At 32.5% G+C, this 16,724-nt stretch overlaps 1 protein-coding gene across 1 annotated transcript in view; it reads right to left on the minus strand.

Annotated features, from left to right (window-relative positions):
- Nucleotides 1-13,905, minus strand: part of LOC120341616 (protein phosphatase 1 regulatory subunit 16A-like) — a 46,398-nt gene extending 32,493 nt beyond the window's left edge. Inside the window, exons 1-4 of the mRNA XM_039410158.2 lie at nucleotides 13,719-13,905; nucleotides 13,015-13,199; nucleotides 9,996-10,066; nucleotides 5,602-5,747 (exon numbers count right to left, since the gene is read on the minus strand). Of these exons, the coding sequence (XP_039266092.2) occupies nucleotides 5,602-5,747; nucleotides 9,996-10,066; nucleotides 13,015-13,199; nucleotides 13,719-13,783 (467 nt within the window). The 5' untranslated portion in view covers nucleotides 13,784-13,905. The remainder of the gene's footprint in view (nucleotides 1-5,601; nucleotides 5,748-9,995; nucleotides 10,067-13,014; nucleotides 13,200-13,718) is intronic.
- Between the last annotated feature and the right edge of the window lie 2,819 nt (nucleotides 13,906-16,724).

Raw genomic sequence — 16,724 nt, forward strand, 5'->3', positions numbered from 1 at the left:
TTAAATTTTGTAGTGTATTTCGCAAACCTGTGCTAGTTCTCACATTTCTATTTCAGAATAAATGTGAAAATTGTATTCAATTACAGAAAAGCATCGTAAGTTGATATTTCATTCAACATTTGGAAACGAATTCTTATGAAAAAAGGAAATAAAATTTAAAATATTCTAATAGGCCTACTGATATTATTGAAAAAATGGTATTGGTTTGTTCTCAGTATTGATTATTATTTTAGTACTACGGGGGCCAAGCTGATTTTTCATTCAACATTTGGAAACGAATTCTTATGAAAAGGTGAAATAATATTCAAAAAATTCTAATACTGATATTATTGAAAAAATTGTATTAATTTGTTTTTAGTATTGGACATTATTTTGGTACTACAGAGGCCAGAAGTAATTATAGCGAAATATATTAGAATCCTATTTGGAATCAATGCATAAAATCCCACTTGAAGAAAAAAATTGAAAGACTTCAGTCCAAATCAAGAAGCTACCTCTTGATCCCGGCGCTATAGAAGTGTGTGCACCAAAATGAAGGCAACTAATTTTGTTCGCCTATTTTACATCAAGTTGTGTAAAGTAAAGGGACTGAAACCTATGGGCAGGGAGTATATTCACTTGGCAAACACAGACAGTCCCCAAACTCATAATAGAACTAAAATAAGGAAAATCGCAATAAAATTAGGCCCTAACCCTAGTTTGATACTCAAATTCCCTGTTGCCGGGGTGTAAAAACCTAGCTGAGCAGTGGTAAAGGAACAGAAAACATAAAAGAAAATTCAATCTCTTAACGAAATTCTAAAATCAATAAAGAATGCCTTACTTGATATCCTTATTAAAGTATCAATTTATTTATCAATAACCATTTTTTATTTTGATATAAACTTATTGACATGAAAACATATACTTATCAGCATCCTAAATCAATAAGGTTCAATTTATTAGCCATAAACTCTACTTAAGGATAATGATTTACAGAATGTAAACAAATATTTGAACAGAACCATAATTAGTTATATCTCAGAGATAAAGGCCCACCGATGTGATTAATCCGGCCCCCTTTTGTCAACTGAAATTGCGACTTTAGTTCTTATAGGATATAAATTTCCAGTGACAATACCAATGAAAATAACGTCATAATGATTCCGATTGTTACACTGTGTCTGTGCTTATTATTTTTATATGAACTTTAGACTAGCGGTTGGATTAGCCGGGAAATTCGCCGCAGGAAATTTCGTGTTTTCAAATTCGAAATTCCAAAGTTTTTTACCGATCAACTTTTTTTCTAATCGATTAATTCGCATGCTCCAGTTCACAAATGTGAAAAAAAATCAATAGAACGAGAAAACAATTCACTTGAATCACAAAAGCAATCGCTAATTGATTAATTATTCATCATTCTTGTGACCCAGAGTGAAAAGTTTAAGTAGAAATCACGCTTGAGGTGCTAATTAAATGATTTTTTAAAGCTTGATAGGTGATACCGAAACAACCCAAACTATGTAGGCTTTTTAAACAATATAAATATGAAACTTCAAAGCTCACAGCAGGGATGCCCAAATATACTTTCATTATGAATATGAGATTATGAGGAATTAGAAAAAATTCAATATCAGGGGGAAGTAAGTTGATATTAAAAATTATATTGCTGACAAGTCCTTTAATTAGTTACCCTTGAGGCTAAGTTACAATCCCACAGTTATTGCTGTGGCATGCAAAGGCATAAATGGATAGTAAAATATAATAAGATAACTGCATAATTATGAACTATTATTGCTATAAAGTATTGTCTTGTACTCTTGTTACATCGACATAATCAGGATACAGTGGTCCAGGTCAAAGGTTATGTAGTTTGTCGCTCAATTCGAAACGCAAGAATTAGTTTGTATATATCATAAAATAATTGATTTTTTTTAAACTATCCACAGAAAACGGAAAACAGCTCAATCCTACTGCAAAGCTCGGCTTTGCGCCTGATGATCAGTCTATGTCTGGTGTGGAGATTAGAAAACCAGTTAAATGTGTCAGAGGCATGTTAGTATGCTTAGAACCCTTAGCAACACATTTATTGCAAAAAGCCAAAATTAAATTACAATGAATTCAAACTGGTTGAAACTAGAGCCTCATATCATATCAGATATCTGTATCCCTTATTATTAAGATTAAAATTCTATCTTGATGCCAATTCGATAATCAGAATTAGGTTAACACATTAGACTTAACTATGTTCGGACAGCAGGTTGCAGAACTAAGCCCAATCCAACCAAATCATCAAGGGCGTAATAAAAAGGGAGCAATACAGAACCAGGAGGATTCAGGTTATTTCAAAGATACTAGTTATTTACATATCAATGACTGCTCATACACGGCCTTGTATAAAAGAAAACCTTACATTTGATTGACACAACCCAGTTTTTTTGAAGTAAGATTAAAATCTATACCAATCTTTGTCAGGGTCTGAAGTAACTGGCACATGTCAAATTAATTATTTATATTTCTTGAATCTTTCATCAGTTTTGAAGTAAAATGGATTTCAATAAGTAAAGGATGTTCATTAAAACCAAGATCGAAACTCAACACATTACAAACAGGGGTGGCGGTATACATCCTTAATAAATAGTATGAGAGATAGTTTGGTAAGGACAGAAATTTGGTTTAAACAAAATCAAAAATGTATTTGGTTGTTGATTATTCAGTTTTGGCCTTCTTCATCATAAACCTCAATAAAAAGCAAAATTACTTTTATGATAAACACAATTTTCATAAAAAACAAGCGTAAATACAATTTGAACTTGATTTAAAAGGTTTCGGAAATCCTATAAACAATAGGTGATTGAACAATTAAGTGGTTCAAAGTAGAAAGATTAGTGTCGAGGGTGTAGACTAGTCATCACAGACACCAGAATAATAAAATCAATGAGTTGAAACAGGTCAATGGTACCGATATTAATTAACAGACTGGATAATTTAAAGTTTTAAAAATTTTCAAACTTATTTTTATCAAGTGCTGTTATGCAGCCTGTTATTGTTAATTCTAGACAAACCTCTGCAACCAGTCCTAGCATAGTGGAAGGTTGTACGATTATTTCCCATTTTAATTTATGTTAATGAGTAAATTACCCTTCTAAAATAAATTTGACAATAGACTGTGATTTTTTTCTCTTGTTATTAAGATGTGTCAAACTTTTACTCTGAACAAGTCTCCACACAAGTTACCACTTTAGTACGTTTGTACAACATTTAGAAGACAATTATCTTTTGAATTTTGCATAGCCTACCCAAATTATTTTTTTCAAATTCAAGTGATGGGCCTGCGGTTTTTTAATCAAAAACTTGAAAAACTCAAATCAAACGAGTTTCAGACCTACCACCCTAACCACCAGGCCAAATTAAAAGTAGCTTTGAGGTTTGGTTTTTATGCTGAAAACCAGTTGTAGTCTGTCTCGCCACTAGCTATATTGCTAATGGTAAATACCACAATTTTTTCAAAGTGTCGTTACACCAGCTTAGAAAAGGCTGTACCAAACTAATGCCCAATTTGTTTAATACAGAATATTAGATTGGAATCTGGCCACACATGGTCTTATCCAGAAGAGAAGGAAATTCACCTGTTGAGCCTTGAGACATACAGACAGTTTTCAAACCACAACAATAAATCTGAAGAATTGTGTATTATACCGGGCCCCACAGTATTTTATTGAAGTGGAATAAATCCACTTGTAAAGCCTTGAGACGCACAGACAGTTTACAGCCACAACAATGAATATGGAGAATTGTGTATTATGCCTATCAGCATATGAAAACTGAATTTTTTTTAATCTTTGTAAATATTGCCCACAGCAGGAGAGATAAAGATCACTGTTTGTTTAAAAAATCCTCAAGCTTTTTTAATCTTTTCATCACTTTTCTTATCCAGCTTTTATTTTTATACCATCTGCATGTAAAATGTATGGACCATACTTAATATAAGCCTTTTAAAATCGATTAAGATATACCCCATGCTTGGTTTAACATAATCTGTATGTGAATATAGATTGTTATAGAACAGCTTGTCATTTCCTTTCTCTCAGTTGAGTCAGACATTGCAGAACGTCACTGTATTGACTTAATGACTTTGTAATGCATTCTCATATCTATGAACCACCAATAGATTTTTCGGCGCTCCAGGAGTGTGTGTACCAATATGGAGGTAACTAATTTTGTTTGCGTACTTCACATCAAGTTGTGTAAAGGGACTGAAACCTATGGGCAGGGGGTATAGTCACTCGGCTGACACAGACAGTCCCTGAAATAATTAAAGAATCTAACGGAAGATCACAAATATACTTGCTATTTCATTGGTTTTTCTTAAATTAAATAAATTCAAGATTTCAAATAGATTAGATCAGGGGTGTGCAAACCTTTTTCACTGGCGGGCCAAATTCAAGTAACTGAGTGGAGTCGCGGGTCTCATCTTTATTTAATATAGACACTCTAGTAGTTACAAGCACGAAAATTGTTTATTTTTGCTAGTCACCTTCTGGCATTATTAGGGTTTCTCGCAGAATTACCGAGTCAAACGCATAAACTTCTGCAGAAAATGCTATTTAAATTTATCGCCGACTTCAATCCACTTCAGTGAGAAACACGTTTTTGTAATATATATCGTATATTTTGCAACAAACTCTTGCTAGCCGGTTTTGCTAATATGACAGTGGCACTCAGGCACTGGTATAGGCTTTGTGGCGCAGAAGGATTAGGATTGCTCGCATGTACTAGATTACCTAAACTAAATACTCGTTTCAGGGGCACACCATTCAAAAGTGTTGTTTCTCCGTGCGCCGCACAAATTTTTCTTGCGGGGCGCAATTGGCCCGCCGGTCGCAGTTTGCACACCTCTGGATTATATTAAAAAGTCCTGTTTCTAGGGATGTCAAAAAAAATTTTCGAAATAGAAAAAATAAAATTTTGGTAATCGATTGGGTTTCTGTAAGACCAAATACTTTTCTATGTTTTGCATCGATGGATTTGTATGTATATAATGCAAACATGCTGTAGCAAGTATAAACATGACTATTATGAGATTATGAGTGGTCCCTTTCTGTAATGTTTCGCCTGACTAAAATATAGTTGTACTGTTACTATTATCAAATACCTAATTTTTTATTTTTCGCCATAAAATAGATTCATTTAAAAGTACAACATTTGACATATTGATGATATTGTTAGGAAACAAAAATGAATAAATGGTATTTCAGAGTGACCTGATTTAAAAATTGATGGAATTTGTATTACTATTTTGAAATAGTAAGGTACATTTTTGAATAAAATATCCCAAATTAACCTAATTCGTAACCAAATAATGATATGCACCAAATTTTATGTTTCAAATGTGGTGTCAATTCAGTAAAATGCCATGCCCGTTAATAAAATGCCATGTCAGTGAAGTTACCCATAATGCCATAAATTATACGGAACGAAACAAAATTCATATATTACTAGGGTACCTGTTCAATAAAAAAGGTTAAATAAAATGCCACGCCACGGACCCCACATTATTAAAGTAAGATGCCACGCCACAGAAGCAAAGACATCCTTCCCAAAATGAAAATGATAAATTACCTGCTAACTAATATAGTAGCGATATTCGTATGTCCGCAAGTACAAGCAGCATGTAAAGGAGTCCATTGTTCGCTGTCCACTGCGTTCACATTTGCTCCATATTTAATTAATAGTTGAACCATGTCTTCAAAGTTGTCGATACATGCCTGGAACATAAACAAACATGTCCATTAATGTGATGCATTGGGTTACATAAGAATGTCATATTTAGATGTTCCCCATGTTAAAATTTGTGTTTCTGAAAAACTGGGTTTGGGATATTGTACTTTTATGGGTGTTATGTGTGAAATGCAAATGTTCAAATTTTGAAATTTGAGCTGAGAATATGAAGGAAATGAATGAGTTATTTTGAAGTTAAATAGTTAAATAATCTAAAAATATTTTGGATATGAATAATAAATATAATATTAGCTATAAAGTGATTGAGATTCAATACATTGAGTCATTGCATTTTAATAGTAGATGAGTGTCATAACATGAGATAATTATTTTTATTTATAAACTTTCAATGAAATAAATAAAGTTAACTGAAGATACTCTCGATTATACAAACTTTGCAGTTTTAATCAAATTTGTTTTTTAAAATCAAGAAACATAGCCAATTCTGGACATATTCGGACATTCAATTCATTGTGGACATTGTTGTTTCGAACAAAAATAATTTTTGTGCAGTAAAAAAATTGGTAATCCTTATAAGATTCTGTCCTAATTTACATTATAAAAGATCATATGAAAAAATCCTGCATTACAACTGGGTTGAAATTGAAAATTTAATCTAAAAAACATTCTCAAATATATATTCAAAATTTGAATGATAAACATATTTTTATTAAATTTGCAATTTTAAACACATCAATATTTATATATTCATTGAGGTTTACCAATAAAAAAGGGAAATTATAATAAATTGTGAGTTGATTCCTTTTTCTTGACCGACCAATGACTGGAAAATCAATTTTATCGTAAAGAACACAGTACAAGGTATTGAAATCGAAGCATAATTTCAAAAAATTTAAACAAAGTGCAAAATATGGTGCTCCCAAGTGTGTGTACCAATATTGAGGTAACTAATTTTGTTCGCCTACTTTACATCAAGTTGTGTAAAGGGACTGAAACCGATGGGCAGGGGGCATATTTACTTGGCTAACACAGACAGTCCCCAAACTCGTAATGGAACTAAAACGAGGAAAATCTGAATTAAATTATGGCCCAACCATGAAAACCCTAAACCAATTTCAACCATGAAAATATATATTCATCCTACAACCATTTACAGTTTCAAGAAAAGCGTTTTACAACTCGGAACCCAATAAATTCCAATTCCTTTAAAAATATAATCAATCCAGCCTTGACCTGAGCAAACTACGGCCCGCGGACCAAATCCAGCCCATTGGGTAATTCAATCTGGTCTGGACCCATGATACTGCTACAACCCAACTAAAACCAAATTTTGATGTTTCAGCTGAAAAATAGTTAAAGAAATTTGTTGAAATTGAGATTAAATTTGGTTTTGGCACAAGGCTTATTGATTTTCACTTTTGTCTTTGTAACACTGTAAATATTGTTCATTAAATGTAACTTTTTACATCACCCTTACATGGCCCACCATTCTAAGTGATCTATCCCATGAATTTCTTCACTTTTTATATAGTACCACTATCATTCAAATTCAGTGTTCAAATAACAACTGATAAAATAATATGTATTGGTAATATTATGCACTCTAACAAGGATGCTAAATTAGAAAAAGGATAAATAAATATGAAATTAAAAAATAACTTCCTTATAAAATTTGGAAATTTTACTAAATGAGGACAATATTATTATTAGTCAACTTTCCTCTCACTACATACAGCCCCACCATCACAAAAAAATAGAAGGAGGATAAGTAGTTAGTCCCACCAATCCCGATCAATAGCACAAATATTATTCCTTTTTTTGATTGTGTCTTTCACTCTCGTACAAAGCGGCCACTTATATCTTATTAAAAAATTCAAGGCATATTGTTATAAAAGTAATTTTAGTTATTTTCGCTGTTCCATCTAAAAATTTTTTCAAAAATTAAAAATAGATTTTCGAAATTTCAATTTTATTTCAATATATTTTGACAACCACACTTTGTAAGTTTTTGAAACAAACGGCGTGTCGTCTCATTTTAACATAACCGCAGACATTGGAATTAAGAGTATTCATTTTAAAACATATAGGTTTAGTGAGATTATCTGGATTAACTTCATTCATGTAATGACTTGATAGTATTAAGTAGAAAGCAGGAAGTTTGATGCAAAAATAGCAGCTGTTTTATGACGACAGAAAAATTTAATCCGATAGTTGATAAAATCATCCAATTTTCTAAGAAAATACACAAGTATTCATTCTCTCTTGTGAATAGGGATTTTAATGATAGTTTCATAGAATATAAAATTCGATTTCTATTCAGAGAATCTTCATCCCGGCATGATATGATAAAGACACTAACATAAATATGAATAGTAAGGAAAATCATCACCAAGCAATATCTAATCTGAAATATCGTGGTAAGATGTAGTTTGAACAAGCTCAGCAAATTTCAGAACAAAGCTGTATTTATGAGAACAGGTCATCCTAAGATAAAAAGCTATTTATATGACGCTTATTTGCTATGAAGAAGGTCTTTATATTTAAGGATGAGTAAATGGTTGCTTCTATTCTGGAAGAACAGAAATCTTTCTTGTTCTGCATTGCATAGGCCTACCTCATTGTATATCAGCCAAGTTGGTGATAAGAAATTCAAACCCAGAACAAATTTTAAAGTTTTTTTTTCAAATCAGATAATAATATTCTTCTTCTCATGAAAATCTGACAATTCTGTGACTGAAACAGATTTTTGTCAAATTTCAGTCAATCTTGCCTATTTCATTCATTATATTCCAAGTAAGGTGGTAAAAACGGGATTTAATCACGAGATGAATTTTAAACCTGATATTAAAAAATCATGATTTTTTGGAAAAAATTAAGGCGAACTTTAAGCTATGCAAAATAAGAATCTGTAATCATGTTTTATCAATGATTTTAAAATACCCACAAAGGGTTCATCAATCATTATAAAGCTTATCAAGAACCGCCATCTGCTAATATTTTGATATCAATAGTTCAAGGTCGTGATGAGTAGCCGATCCGGTTCATAGACAGCAAATCAAATATGAAGATCTTGTGTAAATATACAATATTACAAAGCAGTTGCGTAATTGAATTGAATAAGTACAGACCGGAGAAAATGACACAAACTAAGAATTTATATCAATTTATCTCTGGCTGAATTAATATTGTTCTGTGAATTTTGCAATAATGAAAGAGAACGCCGGGCTACGATTTTGTATAATGACAAATAGGATGCGGGATAGAAGCTATTTGATATTAATGGACAGGATTCTGTCAAGATTGAAAACAAACGAGTTATTGATAACAGCATATAACAGGCAGTTATGAGATAATTTAATGGTGGTTATATAACATATTCCTACAATTTTAAATCGCACAAATTGATTTTTTAAGATCAATATTCGCATCATTAGGAAAATTGTAAAAAAAATGGTTAATGATTGAATATTTTTCAGATTCATTCCATTTTGTATATTTAAGTTTTTTTAGGTATTTACCGGTACTATTACTTTTCATTTGCATAAGTAGAACTGTAAAATTGTGTGATTGATTTCACAATAGAAAATTGAAGCCGGATGAAAAAATAAGTCGATTAAATATAGTCCATGCAAAAAGAATTTGATTTTGAAATATTGAAATTAAGTACCGAAAGTTTGAAATTTTTGGTTTAGAATTTAGATAAAAGGGTTCGGGGACTGTCTGTGTTATTCAAATGAATATATATCCTTGCCCATAGGTTTCAGTCCCTCCACACAACTTGATGTAAAGTAGGCGAACAAAATTAGTTACCTCTATATTGGTACACATACTTCTGGAATGATAACAAAAATAAAGACTCTTTAAATTGTGCAAAGCCTAAAACAGTTAATGAACGACAACACGAAAAGATCTTCATTTTAGAAAAAAATTATTCTTGACAGGAATGCATTAAGATAAGATAAGTGTTGCCAAATCATTAAATATTAATGTAATAATATGAAACATTGCAGAAATGTCTAATGAAGGTCAATATAAGAATTAGAGTAAATACCGGTACATTATGATAATTATTTTTGCTTTTAACTCAGAACAAGGCTCTATACAAGAATATACTTGAATGTGGATAGTTCAAATATAATATAGTAAATTTTTCCAGACTCCACAGGCTAAGATTAATAAACCCCCTTGCCAAATCCCACACATCTAAACTATTTCCAAGCACCATGATTTTCATTTGTTCAAGAATTGATCAAAATAATGCAAAGTATAACTACCTGATGAAGTGCAGTTAGTCCGTCATCATTGGCTTCATTTGGATTTGTGTTTCCTTCTAATAAGTTTCGAACTAAATGAAAATAATTTATTAAATATAAATTCTTAATGAAGTTAAAGAAGAAAAACATACAACCTGAGAATGCTGAGACAGATACATAAAAGGTTGATAATACTAAAATGTCGCAAAAAATCTTTTTTCAACAATCCAGGTGCAGTAGCTGCATACATTTGACTTGTAGACTTGTTTAGAGTATGCTATTGTACAGAAAATATTAATATATTCCAAAAATGTGACTTTTACAATGTTTTCATATTTATATAAAGTTATAAATAAGTTGATTAGAAGCCTTGATGCAATGACAAATGACAATTTAAATTCAGTTACCTGTTCAGGTCAGGTGTTGGGACAAACAGTGGCGCAACCAGCGGGGGGGGGGTTACGGGGGTCGTGTCCCCCGTTTGAAATTCGTTTTTTTATTATTGTTCTACGTTAAAACAACGTCGTTCCACGGTCATAACAATCCGGTGAAAACTACTTTTTTCCAGTGCTTTATCACCTCGACGTAATTTAACACCGCCCGACTTCAATCATACCATTTTGCTGATAGTTACGTAATAATCGCTATCCCCGCGTAAATGTTTGTATTCGAAAATGAGATATGTTATCTCAAAAAAGTAGAAATCGCGCGCTGTCGATGCGAATTGAAAGCGACAATAGCATAATGCTATCTCTCTCTCTCTTGTGACGAATACTCTCGTGCTTCATCATCTTGACGCAATGTAACGCCGCCCCTCTTCATGTTATAATAATGCAGTAGGAACTCTGAAAATCTGGATACGAAAATTATTTTCGGAAAAATATTGCTTCGATTAACCTAAGATTTTCTACATATGAAAGGCTGAAAACCGAAAACGCCGTAAACATCCTACCGCCCCCGTCCACGTTCTGATTGAAAAACATTTCACAATTATTTCATTTTTTATCGCAATCGAAAGCAGCCATGTGAGGCACGGCAATAACTAACAGTCGTCGTGAAAGGTTTTCAATAAACTCTGACTTGAAGTGCTTATAAGACGTCGAGGACGTTTTTGGTTGAAAATTTTTTACATTTGTTATCGTATATTTCAATTTAGTCAAGATATGTTGTGCGTCTCGGCAATAAACTTAAAAGCAAATCCTGTCCTAATTAATTGTTTTCATCCTCAGTTTCGATAGTTATCGAACTTAACGGGAAATTTTTTAATTTCTTGCAATCTATAAAATAGTTTCTAAATATTATTTGGTTTCTATCGGAGATTTTATCGTTATCCCGAGTCCCGACGTCGTTGATAACAATATCGTTCATTTTAAGTCTGAGGTATTGGTTTATAATCAAAAAATTATAACACATAGCATGAAAAATTTAAATCAACGCTGACTCGAAAAGTAAAACACGTTTTTCCATCTTTATTCTCCATTGTTGGCGGACGGAAATTTGGGAATCGGGTTTAACTAATTTGATTATGATGACGATGGTAAACAAAAGTACACAAACATACCATATCGTTCTTAGTTTTTAGTCGATATTTCTCTGTCCTTTCTTCTTTCTATGTGCATATTAAGATATTAATTAAACTCTGCGCTGATTTGAATATTTCATGTCGGCTGTTATGTATTTTTGTTTATAAATGAATACCGCTAACTTTAACTGATGTTGTCATCAATGCCGGATGCCGACGAAATCCGCGATAAATATTAAATACTATTTAAAAGCTATTTTATACGCGCTAAATTAGAAGAAATGAAAAAATTTCCTGTTATGTTCGGTCACTATCGAAACTGAGGATGAAAACAACTAATTAAGACACAATTTGCCGAGGACGCCTAAACCATCTCGACTAAGTTAAAATACCCGATAAGAAAATATTTTCAATCAAAAACGTCCTCGAAGTCTTATAAGTTCTTCAAGTCGGCGTTTATCGAAATTCTTTCATGTCAGGTGTAATATATTGCCGAACCACACATGGACGACGACGCTAGGATATGTGCGCCATATTCGGGATTATTATAAACACGAAAAAACAGTATTTGAATTTAAATTCGATTTGGACATCCCTGCATTAAATTAGTCAGTTTTTAGTGGTGTTTCCAAAAATTAGTTGTAAATCAATTATTTTAATTGTCATTATGTCTTCCGGTGAGCTTCAGTTTAGTTTAGAATTTTTCCGGGGTTAGGGTCGGGAAAAGGTCCATTCGCAAGAAGTGCATTTTGTTTTTAGTGTTGACGAATTCACCCAACGAGCAAGGCGCGGCACGAGGGAAACACTGGAATTTATTCAAGCCGTGTTTCACTATCCACGAGGCGCAAAGCGAGGGAAACGTTGAAAATAATTAACAGCTTTTCGTTAGCAATTCGCTGGAATGTAATGAACGGCGTTTTGCTACCCACGAGGTGCAAGACATAGCGAAGCGCCGTTAATGAACGAGTGCAAGGTAAGCGAAAGGCTGGGATTTAATCGATGGCGTTTCCCTTTTAACCATGAGCAATTTATCGTGGTCAGCGGGGCGACACCTAGTGGCGTTGCGACTCACGTCGTGGTTGCACTGTGTAAATTCCGGTCGGACCCCCCCCCCGTTGAAAACAGCCTGGTTGCGCCACTGGGGACAAATACCAAATTTATGGTTCCAAAAGTATAGACATGCTGCGGGAGATAGAAAGCAGTATAGCGAAGGTACTTTATATAGGTTCGTATCAAATTGGGAAAAAAGTCACAATCATTTAAAGCCATTATTACACATGCAATATTATTTTCCCAAATCAGTTCATTATGTTTTGACTTTTAATATCACTCTTTTTTATTACTGGCTGGAAAAATAAACTCGACTAAATGCATGCCAACTGATCTTCCATTTCATTATATTTTCATTTTCAGCTTGCATGGTTAGGACTTTAATTTGATCCTTAATCAAACATCTTGTTAGTCTGTGTAATTTACATGCATGAAGTGGGAATTATTGCATAATACAAGGTGTTCTACCTTCATCTACATCGTCTCGAGCGGCAGCTTCAAGTAATGTAACACTATCTCCAAATTTAACTGATCTTTTGTTATCATTTGCTATTTGTCCGTTTGGTAATCCTGCCTTATCTTTTTCATATTCAAGCTCGGATTCTTTCCAACGCTGAAGTTGTTCTTGTCGACGTTGCCTTGCATGGATCAGCCTTGAAAATATATTTTTGTTAGAAATAATGTCAAATGCTGATAATATGACAAAAATATGCCAAAATAACTTTAGTGGAAAAGGAATTCCCCATGCAATAGCAGTTTTTCTGGTCGTATTGAATTGAACCCCTTCACATCTCACGCCAATGGCTAGCATCCAATGCGCTACCCCTATTTCAATATAGTTTTATTAGCTCTTTCAGTGGTGTGACCATAACTTTGTAGAGATGAGTCTCCTTGACTTTTGGCGGTTATGTGATCCACCTTACGGCGGCAAGGAGTTCAGCAATCTTCTTTTAATAATCATCCCCCACAAGATTCGAAAGTGCGAAGCAATGCAGAGTAATCAGAGGTGCGGTGGCGAGCATATTTCTAATGCTTATTACAATGAGTCACACTACCTGGCCGATAATGCTTTTCTCCAGATAGATATTTTGCTCATTATTTAAATATAATGCCATGGTTGCACACACAGAAAAATTAAATCCTCATTATATCAACACAAAAAACTTTTTTACCTGTCTTCAGTTGACATGCTGTTGACGTAATCAATTTCTGCAACAAGATTTGCATGGCTCACCATTTCTCAAAGTACATTCCAGAACGAAGGTTATAATTACCTGCCTAGGTAGCTAGATTGCATTGCTATTAAAGTATGATAATTCACCTAATCTATGCTGGAAAAATGAGGAAAACAGTTTCTGGTTTGCACGAACTAAAGTTAAAAGTAGGGCCCTGGATATAAAATACAGTAAGTAAATTAGATTTTCCGAAATGGATTGTCATAATACCATTTTAGGCATACAAAGCCTAAATTTGATCGAAATGTACTGAATACTTGAAATGACAAAGAGTAGAAATGAAAGTGACACACAATATGACATCCTATAAACTAAGAAATACTTGATGATATTCGTAATACAAAAATATATCAAAATATCTTTTTCTGTCTCTTTGAGTAATTATTATATTGACAAGAAGACAATTTCCCATTACTTAAAAAAATTGATGAATTAATACAACTCAGGACTCAACCATTCGAAATCAATGAAGCATAGCTCGCCAGAATAATACCATCTTAAATAATGTGTAGCAGAGCTGCATGGTTCCACTTCATTGACTACCACATTAAAATAAGATTCATACCAAACAGACTGGACTACAATAATGACAAAAATGACATTTTCCTCTAATCTGCACTTTCAAACTCATTTACTTAGAAGATACAAAACTGTTGCTTTTTATATCATGTGAAATATTCTAACTTATTCTTAGTAATACTAATACGTAGACTAATGTTTATTCCAATTTTTCTTCTGGGCCAATCGTTTCTAGATAATCGATTCTTAATCATTAAGCAACAAGTCTAGAAAATATCTCTAGAGACAAATTAGAAGGGAATAGATGCATCAATAAAAACCTTGCTCAGCTGAAAACGACCTAAGGGAACTGAATGCAATTTGGTAATTTCTCCGAGATGATTAAACCATACTATTAAATAGTAATTTAAACTGTAAGTGTTATTGAATACTACATTTATTAAACGTTTAAGAATATTAAAATTCAGTTGAAATGGAATATATTGGGTCATACTCATACCCCTAGGATTTGGTATGAAAAATCGTGAAAAATGAATATAATTTGAAAAGTTCCTTTAAGAAATAGAATAAACTAAAGTATCAGTTGTAAATGTTGCAAGTGTTTCAAATTTCTAGTTGCAATACTCTATGAATAACCCACAATAGATATTTTCACTCTTGTTTCAGCATACATGGATAATACAGATTGACCGCCTCTAGGGCATAGAAAAAGGATAATTAGTTGAATTAAAAAAAAACGATTATCAGCATAAAATATTGTTTGAACCCGCCAACCTGAGCAAGCGCGCACCTAATGCTACTATCTAATAGAAACCAGATAAAACTTCTTTGCACACAACACAGTTCCAGAAAATCTATTTTCTTCCATGCGTAAGTTACAAATGCATTGTATTGAAATCTAAACTTTGTAGCGTAATTACCCTCTTAACAAGAATACTTTGCGGTTTAAATTGATTTATATGCATAACTGAACAACAAAAGTCTATCATGTTACTTCACATTACGTTCACTCCAATGCTTATGAGCTATTGATTATAGATCAAGTATTTGAAAGGTGAGACAGTTGACGAGACTTGAAGTGCGCATTCTAGGATATTTATTTATTTTTTATTATTTATATGAGTTAAGTTTATTTCGGCTCCATAATCAGCATAACAAATGATAAGATAATTAATTGATAACTGATTATAAAACCAGGATAGCAAACAAAACCTTAGGTAATGTTCAAAGCGTACAAAATATAAGTTGAAAGGTTTTGCCAAAGACAAGCGGAATTGATTTTTAAATTTATTTTAAAAGTCAGAATGATTAATTCAAAATAAATAAAAATATTGCAAAAAGATTTAATATAGACATTTTGTAATATATGGATATTGATCTAAAAATCAATTTAGGCCATTAATCATGTAATCCTAAAAAAATGCTTAAATGGCTTCAATTAGACTACATTGGAAAGAACTAAGCGGTATCTTTTCAATGATAAAAACTGCCTAGGACGCAATCCTTTTAGTCTAAGACCTGAAAACGAAATGCAATATCTGAATATTAGGCAATATCTTTTGGGATACAGAAATAGATTTAAGGTTAATTAAGACTAACAAAATTGTTATAAATAATATTATTTATATAATTATTTATAAATTTTTATTTTCTGTCTTTGTTATCTTCTCAAGTTGATTAGACCTAAGGTTTGAATACAAATTTTTTTAAAGTGCCGTCATCGTCTTAATGATTCACAATTTCGTTAATAAATTCTGCGATCTCAAGTCCAATTTGGTTTTCAAATCCACTAAACCAGTGAACACTCAAGCTTAGCACTGCGAGCATAGCATTCTGATGAATTGCAATATAAACTTCTCAACCCTAATTTAAAATCTAGTAACGAAAACGTGTTCTCTAAAAATTATATAACTTTCAAAAACAGGTCGTGACGAGATGCACCAAGCCATCGACCAAGCCGCTAGCAAACAGATTAGCAAGTGCGGCGTTGCAAAGCGAGCAACTCTCACGAAATGAGAACGAAGAGACAAAATTTTGGCATAAACCACATCCGCGAGATGACGCCCATGGGTATTTATGAAAGAGCCATAAAATTTGTTTTGTGGTGCAAAATTTTAAAACTATTTAAACCCATTTTTTTAACTTTCTAGTTATCGAAAAAAATGAAGTATTGCGAAAACTGTACAATTAGAACGTAAAAATTTGTAAAAAATCTGTTAAAAGTAAAACTAATTGTCGGACAAAAGATACGCATCGGTGGTCATAATTGTAGCATGTAATTTTGATAGTTGTCAGATATACAGAAATTTAAATTTTTTAAATTTGCAATTAAGTAACAAATCCCCAACAGACTTGCATAAAATTGATGTTTCCATAATTGTATTTTTTTTTTTTTAATTTTGGAAACTTATCAAAAATTTATAA

The sequence above is a fragment of the Styela clava genome, chromosome 14, assembly GCF_964204865.1.
Source record: "Styela clava chromosome 14, kaStyClav1.hap1.2, whole genome shotgun sequence".
Classification (NCBI taxonomy): domain Eukaryota; kingdom Metazoa; phylum Chordata; class Ascidiacea; order Stolidobranchia; family Styelidae; genus Styela; species Styela clava.